This window comes from Metopolophium dirhodum, chromosome 3 (assembly GCF_019925205.1).
Source record: "Metopolophium dirhodum isolate CAU chromosome 3, ASM1992520v1, whole genome shotgun sequence".
Taxonomy (NCBI): Eukaryota; Metazoa; Arthropoda; class Insecta; order Hemiptera; family Aphididae; genus Metopolophium; species Metopolophium dirhodum.
The window spans coordinates 22,015,339-22,035,546 of NC_083562.1; the positions used below are offsets into that span (position 1 = coordinate 22,015,339).

The 20,208-nt window shown below is 26.9% G+C and overlaps 1 protein-coding gene across 2 annotated transcripts in view; it reads left to right on the plus strand.

The window, feature by feature from the left end:
- The window catches only part of LOC132941889 (diuretic hormone receptor-like), a 52,509-nt gene that overhangs the window by 24,161 nt on the left and 8,140 nt on the right, over positions 1 to 20,208 (plus strand). For both annotated transcript variants that reach the window (XM_061010115.1, XM_061010114.1), the window contains exons 2-7: positions 6,487 to 6,592; positions 6,771 to 6,933; positions 11,202 to 11,400; positions 11,484 to 11,571; positions 13,405 to 13,498; positions 13,726 to 13,806. In XM_061010115.1, the coding sequence (XP_060866098.1) occupies positions 6,554 to 6,592; positions 6,771 to 6,933; positions 11,202 to 11,400; positions 11,484 to 11,571; positions 13,405 to 13,498; positions 13,726 to 13,806 (664 nt within the window). In that variant the 5' untranslated portion in view covers positions 6,487 to 6,553. The remainder of the gene's footprint in view (positions 1 to 6,486; positions 6,593 to 6,770; positions 6,934 to 11,201; positions 11,401 to 11,483; positions 11,572 to 13,404; positions 13,499 to 13,725; positions 13,807 to 20,208) is intronic.

Below are 20,208 nucleotides of genomic sequence, written 5' to 3' on the forward strand. Positions count from 1 at the left end.
ATTGAATTTCAGAGTACTTATTTAGTTATTTATCTTAAAGCCACTACTTATAACTAAACATCAGTATAGTTACATGTTATATTATATTAATATAGAAACATAAGGTAACATTAATTATTCTTTAACGACTTCAAATCTCTCCATCAAGTGGACCATCAAGTCCTCTCATCTTACCCTCTTCTCAATTCTCTCAGTAGTCTAATCTTGATAGCTATCTTTATAATTCTATAGTTGCTTTATTTTCCATCGATACTAAAATCTACATGAGAATCAGCTACCCTACTGACTGTCTTTTTCTGTAGATTGGTCTTGAGAAACGTCACGTAATGTCTTTCTGCTGGAGTAGTTCAACTCTACTGCTCTACTCTATTACGTTTTACCGTAATGGCTATTGGCTTTTCACTCGAGCGTGTACCCGCGTCAAGTATCTCGTCTATTTGCCTCATTCTTTTGATCATAATATTAATATCACTGTTGGTAGAAACCTGAAAGTTTTTGGCTTAACTTAACGCAACACCAATATAATATTACTATTCAGCTAAAATTCCATCTCCTCCATTTATTTTCTCCCTTGTTCACACTCACTCCCTTTTTTAATATAATGTGGTTGTATACCATCCTTACTTGGTTTCGTGATTAGCCCCATAATATATACCGAGTACAAAACCATATTTTTTAACCATTACACTGAAAGTTAACTAAATGTATTATGTTTTATGTGGTTGTTCATACAAACCTTTATTTTCTTATAATTAGTACACCCACAGTTATAATTCTATGATTATGTAATTACTATATTATATTATACATGGTAATCTCCATCAACCACCATCATGATTTGATATAAATGATATGAGGTATAATATAATTATAGTTCCAGTTTTTAATAATTTAACCTTGATATGTGATAGAGCTGTGTATACATGTGTAAATCATTAAATAACCTATAATACTGATTTTTACATAGCAGAGATTTTGTTGTTTAAGAAACATGTAGGTTATATATGGATAATATTATATGTTGTATGACTAATGTGACTAGGTATACTAATTCAATTCACTTTTTAGTGTTTTTACCATATACCTAGATATTTTTGCGATACAGTGATTCCTTATTTTTAACGAAAAAATATCCTCGAATATACATTGTTATTTTCATTTTATTTGAATGTCAACCTATAGCCGTATGAAAATATAAAACATCACAGGTGTGAGATATTTCGTATTTAATTGAAAAGTTTTTATTTTGTTAAACATTACAAAATAAGATTAAACAAACTGATTTAATGCTGAAAATATGTATTGTATGAGTTATGAAATTATTTTATGATTTTTGCAGGCTTAATATAATTAATAAATAAATTATCACCCTTTTTAATGCTAAATTGTATTTAAACACAAAAATATCTGTTTGATAGCTGTACAATTATATCTAACAACTTATAGAATTTAAATTATTTGGTGAAACATTCGATACCATAAAGTATAGGTATTGATAAATAATAATGTATATCAATAAAACTTTTCAAAGAATAAAATATCAACGTAATTCAAAATTGTTTTAATAAAAAAAAACATACTTAAATGCCTATTTTATTTACTCATTGTAAGTGTTTTTTTCTTAATAATTTTTCATTTAACAGCCTTTTTACACATTTCGCCACAATTGTGGTATTATATTATAAATTATACTCATTATTATTTCGCATGTGCCATAATCCCATTATTTTAAAACAAGCACCAAGCCGCATTTTCACATCACATCTGTATATTCTTGCCGTGACTATACGTTCAACGCTTTAGGCCGTATTGATTAATTAAATTAACGTTAACTTCTGATGTACACCAAATAGAATAACCTATTGACGGCTTTAAGACGACAAGTGTCAATTCGTCAGTTCTAATCAAATAAAATACATTTCCTTGGTCCTCACTTCTCTATATGGACCAATATTATATTATTACTATTATTAATATTTGTTGTTTCAAATTGTTTGTGAATTGTGTATGACGTGTACCAATGATATTGACCGTGTTTTTAGTTTTGGAAATAGCATGTTTCAGCTGTTTTTTATTGTCATAAATCATCATATAATAGTATCTGACATAACTTTCACATTTTTAAATTGTTTATTTTAAACATTTCCCAAAACCACGTAAACAATATATAATTTTGGGTACACAAATAATACAATTATATTTTACTATATGTGAATGTGTAAAAGCATGCAGTGAGCAGATGCAAAGGTTGATATTATACTAAACAACCAAACACAAAATCTGAATAAACTATTCTGTCGAAAATAAGCTTTGTTAAAAATAAATACGGGTTTAATTTATTAAAGGGTTTTTATGATAACCATTAGACATAACTACCAGCCCATAACATAAAAATAACTTGTTGCGTAAACGATTCCCAGCAAACTTAACCAAACAACCATTACTTTTTAGATTCAACTTTTGACAAATCGTGATGACAGTCTCAACTTGTTTGTCATTTTCGGTTCCATTTTAACCATAAAGTCCTTTTTAAGTCTTAACATTTCATCGTTACTAAATGCATGTACGAATAACCATTCCACCGAATACATTTGCTTTATAAACTCACTATAATTCACTACATTGCTTAATTTTGAACATTACTTACTACATCAAGTGAAAAATTAACTTCGAGTGTACGTCTGTTGTAGATCTCCTAAGAATTATTATTTAATGTACTGTTAGATTTTCGATTCTCAAGAGTACTCAATTACTAAAGTTTAATGAGTACAACCCATTTCTATATACATTTATTGTGAACGAAATGCTCTAATTTTCAAGTAAGTACTTTCAGTTTAAATTTATTTCATGATTCCGATACACATAAAACATAGGTGTATTATTAACTATAATAATGGGAGAAAAAAGTATACTATAACTATTTTATAGATATAAAATTAAAAAATTGATTATTTATTAATATCGTGTAAAATTGAATTCCCTTATTTAATAAATATATATTTGATTGAATTCATTTTTATTTTATAGTACATACACGTGATAATTTCCCAACATTGTTAATATTATCAAACAATTTATTATTACTGCAAATTTTACATACAAGTAAATTTGATGCAAAACTGCAGTTATTAAATACATAACTTTTTCTGTTTAGCCACAGAGGGGTTATACCCAATAAAAATCAAGTTTTTTGGCAAAAATGGGCAATGTTTGGCTCTATGAAATACAGATATGTGGCTCCGCCAAACGCATAGGCGCCCGCAGGTGGGGGAAGGGGGTCATTGCCCCCCCCCCCCTCCCCCCCGGGAATTCTGAACTACATGTACCTACTTGTTTATCAATAGGGCGCGGATTTTTATGTAATAAAAAGTTAAATTATGTAAATATGTATGTTCTTATTTTTGACAAAATTTGTACCTACTTATTAAAAAACATGAAATATTTTACAAAAAAATCGATTAATTAATTAAATTAAATTTTTAATTATTTATCAATGATCATGTACAAAAGGTAAAAGGTACCTGTTGTAGATATAGCCATATTATAAGTGTACCTATTATATAATTTTTTTTTTAAATTTAAATTATTAATTAATAATTATTCATCTAATCATCTTCATTGTTGTCTTCTTGGAAACAATTGGATACAACGTACATATATTATGGAGATTTTCAACTATAAATTTTCGACGGTTAGGTCACAAAATTGACTCGTAGCAACTAAAGGAGCGTCGACCGAGGATAATTGGGCATATTTCATACTTATAATACATTATATGTTCTGAATTAAATATCTATAGACGTATTTTCATTTTTATTCATAAGAATATCTCTAATAGTTTTAATTTTTTTAAAGCAATGTTTTTATCGAATATGTAATTTTATTTTTTCTTATAGCTCCGAATTCTCCTTGAACTTCATTTAATTTGTTTGCTGCATTTCTCACTATCGCAAGATATTCAATTATTGTTAGATTTGATGTTTCTAATTTTTTTTTTTACTTTAACCAAGAAACAACAATTGGCAGAAATATATGCTAAATGATTATTCCGGTCATTATTTTGCATAATATCACTTATCAGTAGCTTCGAAGTATTGTCTACTATTTAGTACTATTCAAAAATGGAGGGCACAACAAAAAAAAATAGGAAAAAATAGACATTTTACGCAAGGTTTTTTTTTTAGTTCCTCGATGACAACAATCGTCACAAAAACGAATAACGATACTTTGAATTTTCACTAAATGTTTATATGATCATTTCCCATGCCAAGTTTGATTTTTTTTAATCTATTTATAGAGATGATATTTAAGATTTTTTAATTTTTCTTTAAATTATTGTCGATAAATAATTTTACGCTTTGGTCAAAAAACTAGAAAATGTAATACAAGGTCCCTCATTAGTCATAGGTTGTTAAAAGTGTAAATAAAAAAAAAGTTAAGTGTAATTACCACTATATCTATAATAGCGTTGGTAATGTTGATAGAACACCACCAAATATTAAAATTATGTTTCTAAAGTAGGCCAATAAATTTGTTATAAGATGCCATTTGACACTTCAAGATGCAACTCGAGCTACGTTTTTGGTTGCACTTTGAATGACGGTTCTAGTTGCACCTTTCAGTTGCGTTTCTAGTTGCACTTCAAGTAACGTTTCTAGGTACGCTTCAAGTTGCGTCAAAAATTAAATTTTATTTTGCTAACTTGAAAAATAGATTTACTATTATTTTCTAACTATTTGGTAACTACTGTCGTATGTTTTCAGAGTTTATAATATCCTCAAAAATGATTTACCAACTTCAGTATTAAATTTTCTAGATGTAATTTAAAAAAAAAATTGATTTGCAACTATAGAAACGTGGCTCAAGTTGCACTTTGTTTTGCACTAATATCACATCCCTATCATTTTTATATTACAAATTTCCAACCTCACTATATCTATGTTCCACGTATTTAATTAACACTTTTGTCATAAACTAAATTAGTTACAGGCAGTAAATTATCGTTGCTGGCACTTACTTTAAAATATTGTGTAGTATAATTTACTACACGTTATAAAAGCTGTAATAGTTCTTTGTAGGTAACGTAACAATCAGTTGCGTATTTAAGGGGGGTACATGGGGCCCATTCCCTGTATTTTATTCTTTTTTATTGAATTCTTTTTTAAGATGGAAAATATGAGTTATAACTTATAAGTTATAACAATGTTTAATTTAAATTTTTTGTTTATGTTTCCCTCCCCCACCTCATAAGACATTTCTGAATACACCGCTCGTAACAACTAAATCTTCAGTGATATATTTTCTAGAAAATAGACAGTTTTGTGTTACTATCCAATTAGCGATATAAAAATAGATACATTTTTAACAATATTAAAATTATTTACATTAAAAATTACATGTTATAATATTGTTTTACTCCCATAACAGTGAATTTAACAATCAGAACGGTGGCATTGCGAGTTCTATTGTTATTCTATTATGGTTATGATTATTGGCGAGAGATGCATTTATACAATATGAATTTTTTCTTCAATATCTGTATCTTTAAATATACAAAGATACATATTGGCTGTAGATAACTTTCTTTTAAAGTTGTGAACGAGATCATTATATAAAATAGTGTAAGGTACAAATTAAATCGTAATACTATTTTCATCATGTCGAAGTCAGTATAATTACTATGTACATTGTTATTAAACTTATAAGTTACCTATTACGAATCATAATATTATACGTTATTCCCATGTTTATGAGCTTGGCCGAGACACACATTATAATATAGGTATATGCAACTAGTATATAGCCTATAGGTATATTGTCAACGAGCTCGTGCTATAGGTATATTCAGTTGCTAAATGAATTATTTACTATCGAGTTTATATCTTAACTCTTAAGAATATCCTGTAAAGTAGTATTTTATACTTACCTAACTAAATTCAAACTTTTAATTACCAAAGTATATTCATATTAAAATTATGTATAATATAATGTTGTAATTAATATTGTAATGTAATTTGTCTTTATATATATATAAACATTATGACTTAATGAAATTAAAATTAAAATATTAAATAAGTTAAACTATGACACCAGTTGCAAGTTAGGCCATAGAAGTAAAATCAAAACCTTAGAAATAATATTATTATGGCTAAGCGATAAGTAAATTAAATTTATGACGTTGATTTATGAGAAGGATTCACTGCCTTCTGTACATTTAGTTTTTCAGGTGCACCGTGCACCGTGATAAAGTCACTGTAGATTATCTTTGTTGATTAAACGGTTCGCCTCTTAAATATTCAGTATGGTATATTTTATGTACTCAATATACGTATGTATAATAAATTGGATTTATATATTATTATAGTAGATTTAAAAAATAATATTTATATACCTTCCATTAATTATCGGGTTTCGACGTTTTGTATATATTGTAACAACCTTGTCAAACTACAATTAATTTAACAGAATAAATGGGTTTTTTTTCAGAAAATGAAAACGCAAAGATAATATTTATTTTTGATATCCATAATCAATTTCAGCATGAGAAATCAGTATGGATTATTTCGATGAAACTTGGTCACCGAACGAAGAAGTAAGAATTTTTATATTTTCCATTATCCAATAATTAAACGATATTAGGTTTATTATAAGTGGGTTGCTGACATTTAATAAAATGTCTACTTCATCATACAAATTCTAGATAGTAAGGTGATTATAGTGTGTTAATTCAATATAAAATGTAATAATTTGCATTGATGAGTAATTTCTAGGCTGCTCTGAAATGCAGGTCTTGGTACGAATGGGATGATCGTTGGATAAATGGGTGTAATGCATCATCAGATTCACTGATATGTTGGCCTCCTACACCGGCTGGTGTAATCGTATATCAGCCATGTTTTCAAGAGCTCAGAGGAATATTATATGATACATCTAGTAAGTAAATAACGAACCTAATTAAACAATATCAATTAAATATTTATTAACATATTATAATAATATAACCACTAAAATATTTTCGCTGGACCCGATAAACTTAGAATAACATACAATTAATACAGATTACTCAATTAATCGTGTTAAAAAGACTTATTCCTCAAAATAAAAGAATACAATAATTAACTTTTACCAACGTGCAACAAATATAAAATCCAAAAAAACTATTCGTCTTCATTTTTTTTTTCAAACATAAGCAAACATCAATTTTTGTATTAACTTTCTGTTCAGAAATAACTTAAATTTTTTTTCTGGTTTATACTTTTAAATTTTACCTAACATACATATTAACAGGTTTTAAATATTTCCACTGTGAAATGTTCACATTTTATTATTAAATATTTGAAGCTAAGGCAGTAGGTAAGGCTTATTTATAATTTATTACTTAATACCTATAAGTGATGTTATGCTATATTGGGTAAGTACTTATATTTTTTTTTTTTTATTATTGAACTTAAGCCCGACAACTATGGTCATTAGCTGTTTTGTTGTTTTTTATGGTGGGGGTGATGGGGGGGGGGGGGGGGGGGGGGGTAGGAACGGTTGGCTGAAACACGTTTTTACGTTTGGCAGAATTTCAAGTTGAGCACCCGTAGGTTTCTGCCATGCCCGAATGGGACACCGTGACTGTCCGAACAAAAATGCCACCCGTGGCCGGGTTAGAACCGACGCCTTAGTCCACTCAGCCACTCCGTCCCCCGGTACTTATATTGTATTTTGATTCACGATACATAATATATATAGTATACACCTCATAAATGCAATAAGGTATATCATTGTATAAATTATTTCTCACCGAACCAGTATATTAAAAATAAGTACGTCACACTCATAATAATATTAATGTTAAATAGCAATAAATGTATTTCTTGGTATGCACTAATAAACGGTTATTATTTATGGATTCAAAAACAAATAATATTTAAAAAAGGTGGGTGAGTGAATGTCGCTCTGCTGTACAGTAGATTACAAGTGAGTTACTGTAATAGACGGTGTTAAATTTGAATTTAATGATATAATATCATTGTATAATAAAAACGATTCTGAGCGAAAACGGTCAGTCAGCCTATGATATTACCAAGTATATTTGATGATATTATTGTGAATAAAGTAATTTATATATAACCTGTTTACGTGGAGCCTAAGAGCCTTATTTTCAATTTTCAATCCTCAGCTATAAAAGTTAAACATTTTATAAATTTTTAACTACAAAATAATTATTAAATTATAAATTTGATAAATGTTGTCAAAATTTGAACTTTAAATGCTTATAAAAAAAAATTGTGCCTATGCATTTGTAATATTTTTCAAGTGCTATTAGAACGATACATCAGGAGCCTTATATTACATTTTCATGCTTTTTTACCCAACAAATATAATTTTTTTGCTATTTAAAGAAAAAAAAAACTAAAAAAATTGAAAACTGACAATGTCCGTAAACAGCTCAAAATAAGTCAAAGTATTAAACATTCAGTCAAAATTTCATGAACCTACGATCATTTGTTTTAGAGTTGCACCAAAAACCAAAATCAATTTTCTCGAAAACAGATTTTGCGTAAAAATTCCCGTTTTTCCTTAACTTTTATTTTATTTTTCATGTCGCTTTTAAAAACTACTGGGAAATTTTTACTTTTGACCTCCCAAAGTACCAACTAGATTCACTTTCCTATCAGAAAAGATACTGTTGAAGAAAATCCAAGCACTTTAACTGTCCTAAAAGGTGATGACAGACACAAAAAAAAATGAAAAAACAAACATCATTGTAAAATCAATACATTCATCGTTCCACTCAGAATCTAAAATAAGAAAAATTAAACTGTAATATTATATTGTCTAGATTAATTTTTTTTTTAAATATTTGCTGAAAATTTTACATTGGTACTTATAATTTGTTTCCAAGTATTTACGTTTATAGGTATTAATTATATTAAAACAGTATATAATAGTCTGATTATACTGAACAATTTGTGGAGTATTTTTGTTTTATTAAATTTTGATTGTCCTACAAAAGAATACTTTTATATTATGATCTTTAAATACCTATTTTGGCTAATTAACCATAAAGGATTGTTTGAGACTATTTATCAATAGTAAGAGCATACTATTTTTTTGTTTATTGATCTTAAGCCCAGAAACTATGGTCATTAGATTTTCGTGGGGCGAAGGGTATGTGTGGCGAGGATTTGCCACCAAAAATTCGGGTGGTCACTAACAAACTAGTGACACCGACTGGTGTTTACACTCAAAACACGTTTCGTGACTGAATGGAACCACCGTGGTACACCAAACCACGTTATATTTTATTATATATAATTATATTAATAAAACTTTATGTAAGAATTTATTCGACGTCATCATGAGTGAGTTTTTTTTTTTGTTCGAAAACTACTTTTATGACGTTGTTACATTATCTAACTATGTGACGTGATACTTGTATTTGTATACTGCGCATTCAGTATCTATTGGGTATTCCTACTTCTGACACTGAGACGAATGAACCGGATACGGTAATTAAAAATGCTGTGTGTTTGTCAAAATAATTTCGTACGTATTCATAGTCATTAATATAGTCATCATAAAAAATAGCGATGTCTTTGAGTAGCTGAAATAATAAATAATATATATTAATATAAATTAGTTCAACAAATTATACATACCAATATAATATTATATGTTTGCAATACTTATGCAAAAATATTACAACTATTTTCAATTGTATGTATCTCTCATTCAAACTCATAGATTTAGAAAACCAATTACTAAAACATACGGCATGTATCTCTTCGTAGAGTAGATTCAACTATTTTTATAAATTGGACACATTTCTAAATAGTGTAGTGTAAATGCTAAAATCAAGGTAACAAAACTTAGGTACGTCTATTAATCAGTGACAACGTAGGTTAAAATTATACAATATAAATGGGTACGTATTCTCAGAACTTTTTATGAAAGTTTCATATTATGTACCAGCGCTTCAGAAACTTTCAAAACTATGCAAAAGAGCATTTAGATTTTATGGGTAACATAAAAAATGTTTAATAAAAGGATTTAATTATTATTACACAGTAAAAAGGAATTGTTTCTGGTATACGTCAAAATTATATACTATTTGGCACAAACTCAAAACAGTTACCTACAAAATGATACATCCATTTAAATTATATTTTATAATAACATAATAATTATACCATTTATTTCTCACAAAAACTATTTTATAGGCGTTTTTTTTTTTTTTTGAATAAATAATGTCTAGGTATTCAGAAATTGAATTTTATTATCAATTTACAACAAATTTCTAAGACCACGTTCAGACCAGGATTTGTTTGATTATGTTATTGCTCATGAGGGCAAATTAGAAACGTATGTTTCCGACAAATATATCCTTATTTTGGACACAGTTTTTGGTAAACTGTTGAGAGTAATAATATAAACGAAACAAGATATTGTCATGTTAATCACTCGTCTTGCTTCACTGAGACAGTAGGGGTATTGATATTACATTTAGAAAGCAACATCGATTTTGTTTTCCTAAAATTATTTTCTAATTGAACCGACAGTTGTTTTATGCTTGGAGTAGATTAGAGGAATTGATTACATTGTGAAATTTTTCTTCGAAATTCAAAATACCATATTTTATACTCGATATCTGATCTATAGAATCTACAACTAAAACAATATTTTTCTTGGACGACGTCACGAATGTTCTATGGACCTATTCCTATCTATGGGAGAACCTTTGTTCTGGTGTTCATCTAAGATTCATCTGTTGGTATTCCTTGTACATACAAAAGGTAGTTATGGTAATACATAATTTATGCTATTTTCTCCGGAATTTTTAATTTATTTCATTTTTGGATTGATTTTAAGTGACATCAAATCGGTTTGGGTAGGTATATAGTTTTTAGTTCTGCTTATAACTTAAAGTGTCTTACTTTTCTGTTAATATTTAATACCCTTGACAACTGTCTTGTCTGGGAATTTGTGTTGGGACTTTTATATTGTAAAGTGGGTTCTTAGTGTTGGCCAACAAACACAATTAAAAATGTTTAGCATGCAGGGAAAATTTTATACTTTTTGTATTAAAATTCAAAGTAATTTATAACTAATAAAGAGAGTCAATATAAACTAACTATAGCTATACATATAGACAAATCTTGTGTGGACAATATATTATATAATTATTATTTTTATTTTTAATTATTATTTAGAAAATGCAAGTCGGATATGCTACGAGAACAATACTTGGGGCCTAACCGATTTTAACGAGTGCACGATTCTTGGTGAACCAAAAGCAGTGACATACGATGAAGAGGGCACTGTTGATACAATCATTTATTTGTATATAGCTGGTCATTGTTTGTCATTGATAATGACATCTCTGGCCATTTTTGTATTCTGCCGATTTAAGTGAGAAGTACAATACAAACGAGCTACTTTTATCGAGCAATAATATTTATAATCTGTGTCTTTTGTATATTATTATTCCATAGAGAACTGAAATGTTTGCGCAACAAAATCCACTCGAATTTGATGGCATCGTACTTATTAGCAGGCATCATGTGGATACTTAACTACACTGTATGTAGACAATTAATTAATCTGTATTTCATGATATAACCTATTTAGTTTTCTAGATCAAAGTCCAGAATACTCGTAAAGTTGTTTAAAATAATTACACTTTAATTTGATAATGTCGTGAAACGAAAATGTATTCAAAAATGTAATAATTACTTTTCAAACAAATTGTACTTATTAAAGACAATACATTTTTGAGGTTTATAATAAATTATTATATTCATTGAATTAAGCTCAATTTGTATAATTAAAATAAAAATATATATTTAAAATATTAATATTAATAGGTACTAATAGTATACAAAATAAAAACTATTTTGTTCAATAATAAATAATTATGATAATTTAAGTTATACCTACCTAAATGTTTAACATTTTTGAAAATGTGCTGTGATCAAACAGACGTAATTTATAATACCTTTTTTAAAAATAATAACTAAATTTGTATGATAATAAACACTATGATATGAATACCTGATTAGAGCCTATATCGACACGAATAAAATTATAAGCATTTCTTGAATATTACCATAATTAAAATAGCAAAAATTCATGATAATAGTGAGAACAACCGGTCGTAATATATTATCATATGTCCGGACTCCGGATACCACTTTGTTTGTCGCTGCGCTAAGTTTATGTTGGTATATGATATTATATACATATTACATACCTATAGACTTAAACTTGATTATGATATTATACTAGTTCAATGTGACGTGTCATTGTGAAAGAAATATATTTTTATCCGACGAAAATTACCTACCACGAAATAATTTATTAGTACCTACAGAAATTAGTATATCCGTGAGACTTAACAGACTATAGAGTAGGTTTTTCAAACTAATTCATGAAACAATATTAATACTAATCAAAATTGTGTTTCATTCCATGATCGAAAATATAATCGTTCTGATACATCATATAATGCAGGTGTCAATTCTTTTGTAGTGGGCGGGCCGATTTAAAAATAATATAAACACTAGGTCTGACAAACGAAAAAAAGAAATATTTTTATTCATATTTTATTTTATAGCAAACACATTGTATATACAGAATAATATTAATTTATAATAATTATGATGATTAGGTTACTTAAATATGTTTGGAATTTGAAAATAATTAATGTTGATTATTGGCACTGTTTTTCAGAAGCCAATTTTTAAATACTATTTACATATTATTATGTATCTTCTAATTATTATCTTCATTTGGGAAAAAAATTAAAAATTTTTCTGTTATAATTAGATTTTATTTAATTTTAAATGGTTTTCTTAATCGTACGTTTGATATCATGTTTAATTAATAATATTCTTATTTTTTCTTTAACGCGATATTCCAAATTTATCGCTTCAGATATATTTGCTATTTCAACCATTTTTTTAAAAAGTATTACTCAAGCATGATTAAATATATGTAGGTATTAGTATTTAGTACTAACTATTCACAGTTAGGTGTTTATACATACATATGTGATAAGTATGAATATTACATATTAAATATACCAAACCCATACTTATAGTCTATAATATTGATAACTGGGTATTTATTATTAATTTTTAAGGCTAAAGATTATTTTTTATACCTATCTGGAATGGTAATAATAGATAAATCAATATCCTCATTTCTGCGCTAAGATTAAAATTGTATCCTTCTATATATAATTATAAGTTTATAAGTTATAACTATAAAATATTATATGATCATAATATATAATATATTCGACAAAGTTAAATAAAATTACGAAACAATTTTAATTAGAGTAAATATTTAAATTTCTGTATAAAAAATGTTAATATTTTAATTGTTTTAATCAGAAAAACGTTTATTTTACAGAATTTGACCGACACGGGAACATTTAAATGTGCTTTGTTGGTGTTGCCACTTTACTATTTCACCATGACAAATTATTTTTGGGCGTTTATCGAAGGTAAACATCGTAATATAAATTAAATTATTATCACTAATCCTAAAATAACACACGTTCTCACTCAAGAGACACAACCGTGTGTTGTTATTTGTTTTATTTATTTATGTGTGCATTTTGTTTTTGTTGATTAAATGACTACCATGGTCAAAATTAACTTCAAAACTCATAAATTAAATGTATGCGTAAAATATTTACACGATTTTAATACCTAATGAATCGGTTTTCAGGGATGTATTTATTTATATTGGTCGTAGATACATTTTTTACAGACAGAGTGCGATTGCGAACATATATGGCTATCGGATGGGGTAAGTTTTGTACTTTATGTGCCATTAATCATTATTAAGTACGATTAAAATGCCTTATCATAATTTAGTATAAGTTGAAGGTCATACAATTAATAATCCAAAAAATATAAATTGTTTTTATTATTTAATGAGTTCTATCTACAATATCGCTTAAATGTGTTTACACTGTTCAGAGTAGGTAACTATATTCAAATATAAAGGCATATTTAACTTACAATAAACACCTATATGCACAAAACAATAGGTACTATATACCTACTATTTAAAATATTAAATCAAATATTTGAGGCCGACGAATTTTCCTTGACAAAAATGTATGAATTAAATTTCCAAAACAAATTGACGACCTAATTAATATAATAATAGGTCACTTTTAAAGATTAATTTTTAGATATAATTTTTTTTTATATTCATACAATCGACAAGATACACGAATGATGGAATAACACTAAGATGCAAAATACGATTGGTAATAATAAATAAAAATTAAATTCTTATGCATAAATTCAAAACATATACTAATAAATCATTGTATTCTTTAAAATATTATATTTTAATACTTAAATATAAACGATTACACAATTTGAATTTGGTTCATTTTATACATATTTTATAATGTTAACGTTGTATAAAACTGATTTTGTAATTTATGTAGGGTCCTTGGTTCTTATAAATTGCAACAGGTAGTAAAATCCCATAACAATTCACTACCTTTTTTCTGCACTTAGAACAACCAGCTAGGTATTTAAAATTCCCCATGATTTACATGCCTGACACGGATATCTTTATGTGAGTAAACAAATTATGGAAAATGGTATATAAATACTTAAAGACACTAGAAAATCAAATTGTTTACTTGATAATGTCGCCCTGTTACATTTTTCTCACCGATACAATTTTACATACATTTCTTCCTGTCAACTTTAGGAAAAACTTACGTTTTTTGTCATGCATTTTTTTTATGATATTTTACAATATTTGAACGTTTACCATATACCTGTTTACAAATTTCAGCCAAAACGATAAAAACAACTTTTTAAATTACTCATATTTAACCTCTTCTGCTTACGATAATATTCATAGTCACATAAATCGGTTAATTCTGTCGATGTAACAACACCGGTAATGGTCGTTCATCGATTTTACAAAAAATATCGTAAGTTTCGATATAGATTTTTATAAACGGAAAAACAGGAAATTATTTTTGGTATAATATTTTTTAAATTTGTGTTTTCGCAGACTTCAGTTTCATACCACATTCTACCTGTGCCACTCAAATTATATTCCCCAGTACTTGAACTAAATTTATTCAAAATATGGTTTTATTGATTTTATTACTTTACGGACTCTTTAAAATTATGTACTCGGAATAAATTCACTTAGGTATACCTCAGAGTGGGCTCAGACAACTACATAGGTATATAATATAATATCTAGTGAGCATCTATTGAAATCTTACATTTACTATTAATGACTTAAGTTTAATATTTTATTGTGTATATATATTATATATTGTATCGATTTAACTCACAATCGTGTATTTTATTTTATTACAGTAATATAATGTTTTATTCGATTAAAAAAAAAATTATCTAAATAGATTCTAGACCATTATATAATATGTTTTCTGATTTAAAATATAAACGATAAATGATAAAATTATTTGGTGATTACTTAAGTTACACTAATAAATTGTAAATATAACATTGTGTATGGCGTGAGTGGCCATGGCCCGACCTCTTTTTTGAAAATAACTTTATTCTAAGCCATGATTGTAACTAAATGTATATTAGGGCGCCTCTATATTAAATAATTAAGATATCAAGGCCCCAAAGTTTTGAAATTTCCCGACCACGTTTTAAAAACTTCGACGCCACTGCACCTGACACACACTATATTATGTTATATAAGACGTAAATGTGAACTTTTTGACCAATTTATTAATAATAATTTATTGAGTACGATGTACATACTCCAATTTCTGTCGAAATATCTCTATTATGGCATTGTATGCAACAAATTATTATTATAAACCGAGAACTATCCATTATGTAAAACGTATCCGTACAAATTCAATATTGGTTTTTATGTTTTGGGTGTTTAAAAAATGTTCTGATTAGTAGAGTAGATGGTATATTTTGGAAATACTGAATAATAGCGAAGTATGATGATGAACTATGCTACGAAGAGTTTCAGAGACTATTAGATACTAATATTTTCAAGTTTGCGTTGACCGTGGTATTTGATTTAGGTTTGTTGCTGTTTATATTAGTGTGTCACTCGAGACTGTTGGGGTTACTATGGGTATTAAGAGTTCTAATTAATTCGGGTGCAAAGCCTTAGTAAGCCGGTTTAAAAGTTGAATTTAAGTTTAAGTTTAACTATATTATTAGATTTACCTACCAATATTATTTGGTAAAATAATATATCTAGATGGGGGAATATGTGAAAAAGATTAACTTGGAAAAAAACCAAATACTTAATATATAATTTAGGTATTTTCAACGCTATCTTATAGGTATACTTTAACCAATGTAATATTATAATAGGTAGGCCATATTTTCTGCATCACGTTTTTTTTTTTTTTTTATTGTTAATTATATGGAAAAAAAATAAGAATTGTGGGTATCTACTATGAGTTAGGATATGATATTACAAAGTGAAACAAACACGATCATTAAATATATTAAGTATTAAGTGTAATCGTTAGTTTTAATTATTATATAATTCGATTATTCGATGAACTATTAACCAGTGGCGTGTATCATAAAACAAATTGGTGTTGCTCAAATAATTTTAGGAGACCTACCCCTCATAATACTGTCATACCGACCTATAAAATGACCTATTTTTTCATCTATCAATACCCACCCACCCATATTTAAGGTGTGGCTCGAGCAACACTTGGACCCCATGTTACACGCCACTGAAGTATTAACCGATCGGGAGAAAAAATATCTATATGTTTTGAAACGCATGAAACATAAGATAGCAATTTACTAAAGCATTTAGGTAACTCGCATTTTATCCATACTTATATTAACTTAAGTGTATAAATTACTATATAAATCAATCAATATTATATTGTGTTTCATCGTGGTTTTTGTCAGTTGTCACTTATCAATTAGTCTCACCACAATAAGTGTTTTTAATTTTTATACGAGAGGAAATTATTATTATTGTAATAATTATTTACATAATATGGTTTTTTTTTTATACAGACCAAAACCAAATCATGTATTTTACTATACACTTTTACTTTCCAAATTGTCAAGGGAAAAATCGTAATGACCAATTAGTTAGAATAGCTTATTAAAATATTTTCTTTTGTTTAATATGAATTCATTATTTTCCATTCTAATTAACACAAACAAACATATCTAATAGAAAATATTGATAATGAAACGGAACCAAATGTATTTATGTGTTTATTACATAGGTATATTTTTGCATTTTATGATTTGAATTACTGTTTTATATTTAGGACAATCAATTGTATTAAATTAAAAATAATAACAAAAACATTCACACAGTGACTTGACATGTTAAACGTTAAAATAAATGTGTAACATATACCTACCTACATAGCTACATTTCATACACACCTACAACAATTGTTAAACATTGGAAACTTAACGATAGTGATACTGCCATACTGAAAGATTTATGTACTCTCAATAAGTTTAGTATTATTTATAAGGATTCAGAAAAGCCTTTGTTACTCTTAGTAGTAAATGTTACTAATAGAATTGTATAACAAAAATTAAATTTCTTTATAAACTTGAAAAAAAAATCCGTGGAAGTTGCTCTACTGTACAGTAAGTGTCAATTGGACTTCGTCATTGAGTAGGTTACTGTAATGGGTGTGTTAAATTTGAACTGTTGCTATAACATTTTCATGTATTTTTATCTATAAAATAATTTGAAAATGTTCATGATTTTGTTAAAATTTGAACTTTCTAAACGCTTGTAAAAAAAAACTGTACCTAAGTAGGTATTTTTCTAAATTATTTTTTAATAAAGTATGAAAAAGAAAAACTAATGAGGTACTTTGTATTATATTCTCAAACATTTTTACTTTAAAACAAATATTTTAACAAACACAAAAAAAAAACCAATGTAATGAAAATATTTTTAAAATTATATTTCGTTTAGTAAATTCTTAAATTCTTATATAAATATTTTAAGTTTTAACAGTTATCAATTTTTGAGCTACAACAAAAAATCAAAATTGATTTTGTCAAAAACTGGTTTTTTGTAATAATTATGATTTTTCTCCTGATTATTTTAAAGATGCTGGTAATTTTTACATCCCAAATGTACCAACTATATCCAATTTACTACCTGAATCCACTCTCAAAGTTAGAGATCGGACTATTTTTCCTACTATAAAACGTGTAATCTTTACATTTGTCGACCGGCACAAAAACTAAAGTTACTCAAATTGCCTCTATGGAAAAAAATCTTAATAATTAATAAAAAATCTATGTGTGGTATTATGAAGCGATAAAATGATGCCATATGGAAATGTACGAAGAGAAAAATGATAGTCTCGTTAGTAAAGTTTTAATGCGTAACCACTTCAACATTATTCGCGGATGTTTTAAAACCATTCATGTTAGACGTTAGTAGACTTGAAAGTTTTTTAGATCAAATTATGAAAAAATTTTACATTTTGTAAAGATATATTTATCTACATTAAAATAATAAACAAATACAAAATTATTTTCACTAAATATGTTAATTTCTATGTGACATTTAAGTAATTGCTATGAAGCGGGTGAATTTATATAATTGTATAATCAGAACATTATTTTATTTACTACCTATCGATATAATATTACAAAAGTAAACATTTAAGCCTGAAAAATTGAGCTTATCACCTATAGTAATAAATTGTATTTATTTCACTCAAGAATAAATTGTACATACTACAGAAATTATTGGTAAAATTATTATACAATATGCTGATACTAGATTATTATTTATAACTTTAAAAATTACCTAAGGTAAGTATTTTATAAAAAAAAACTGCTTGGGGTGGTTAATTTAACTTATATTATACCTTGTCTGCCTTATACCCCTGGAATCTGAACTTAATTAATTATTCAATATTAATGAATAATAATTTAATTGTGTTTATTTTTAGTTAATAATAAATACTCTATTAGTACTTTAAGGTCAATACAATTAGCCACAATCACTTCCTATATAAAATATAAATATAATGTGTTAATATTACCTAACCTTTTATGAAAAATCGCTTACTCTAAGTGACATTTTAATTTAGTTATTTATAACTACATTAAATGATCGAAATTAAACTTAATACATTATTTAATAATTAAATTTGAATATGTTTTCAATGTATTTATTTTACCATTTCATAACATGAAAAGGTTAATCGTTGTGTGGTACACATTTTAAAACAAAATATTTAAATGTATTTATACGATGTGCTTAATATTGAATTAAAACTACAACGTTATTAGTATTTAAAAGGTACCTAATTAATTACATTTTTTTTTTTTTTTAAACAATCTGAAGACTAAAATATTACATTTTATTAATTATAATACAACATAACTTATAAGCTCTGTGCTCTGATTTAAGAAATTGAACGAAACATAAAGTTAAAGGTAGTTTGATTTTGCACCAATAATGTGTTATCCAATATTTTATGTCAAATATGCTCATGACCCCATAAATGCATTGTCCATATGTCCCGTTGTTTATTGTCAGTATATAACTGACAATAAACAAAGGTAGACAAAATAAATGTTCATCATTCTGCAATGTCTTTCACTATCGCAAATTTTCGACAAAAATCTCTTGAAAACCTTTTATGTATCATTATTTCATACAATGACAAAACGATATTATAATTTAAAGTGCTCTTTCTTCTAAGACTAAAATCAATATTTGTACTTGAGGACTGTACTTATAGCAAAAACTAAAAGGTTGCAGTAGATTTTGTTTTTTCTTGGAAAATTTGATTTTTCTAAATAATTAGGTAATAGAAAATACACTTTTGTATTTACACACTAATTATAGCTGATCTCTGTGGAACATTGTGAATTAATCGTGTTTAACTTTGGATATTTAAATTGTACTGAACAAACTAAATACGCTTTTTAATGTTTTAAATATGGACATAAATCATAATTAACAGTTTTGAAAAATAGTTAAGTATAATCGAAATTATTGATTAAAAAACATATTTAAATACTATAGACCAACGATTCTCAAAACCCTAGAGCTACACAAACACATCCAAATTAAATCATAATTTATCATTTTTTGGCTTTAAATTAACATTCTTAGTTTTTAGGGCTCCATATTTTTTTTTAAAAACTTAAGGTCTTTGGGATCTAAAAAGTTTGAGAATCGCTTCTAAAGACA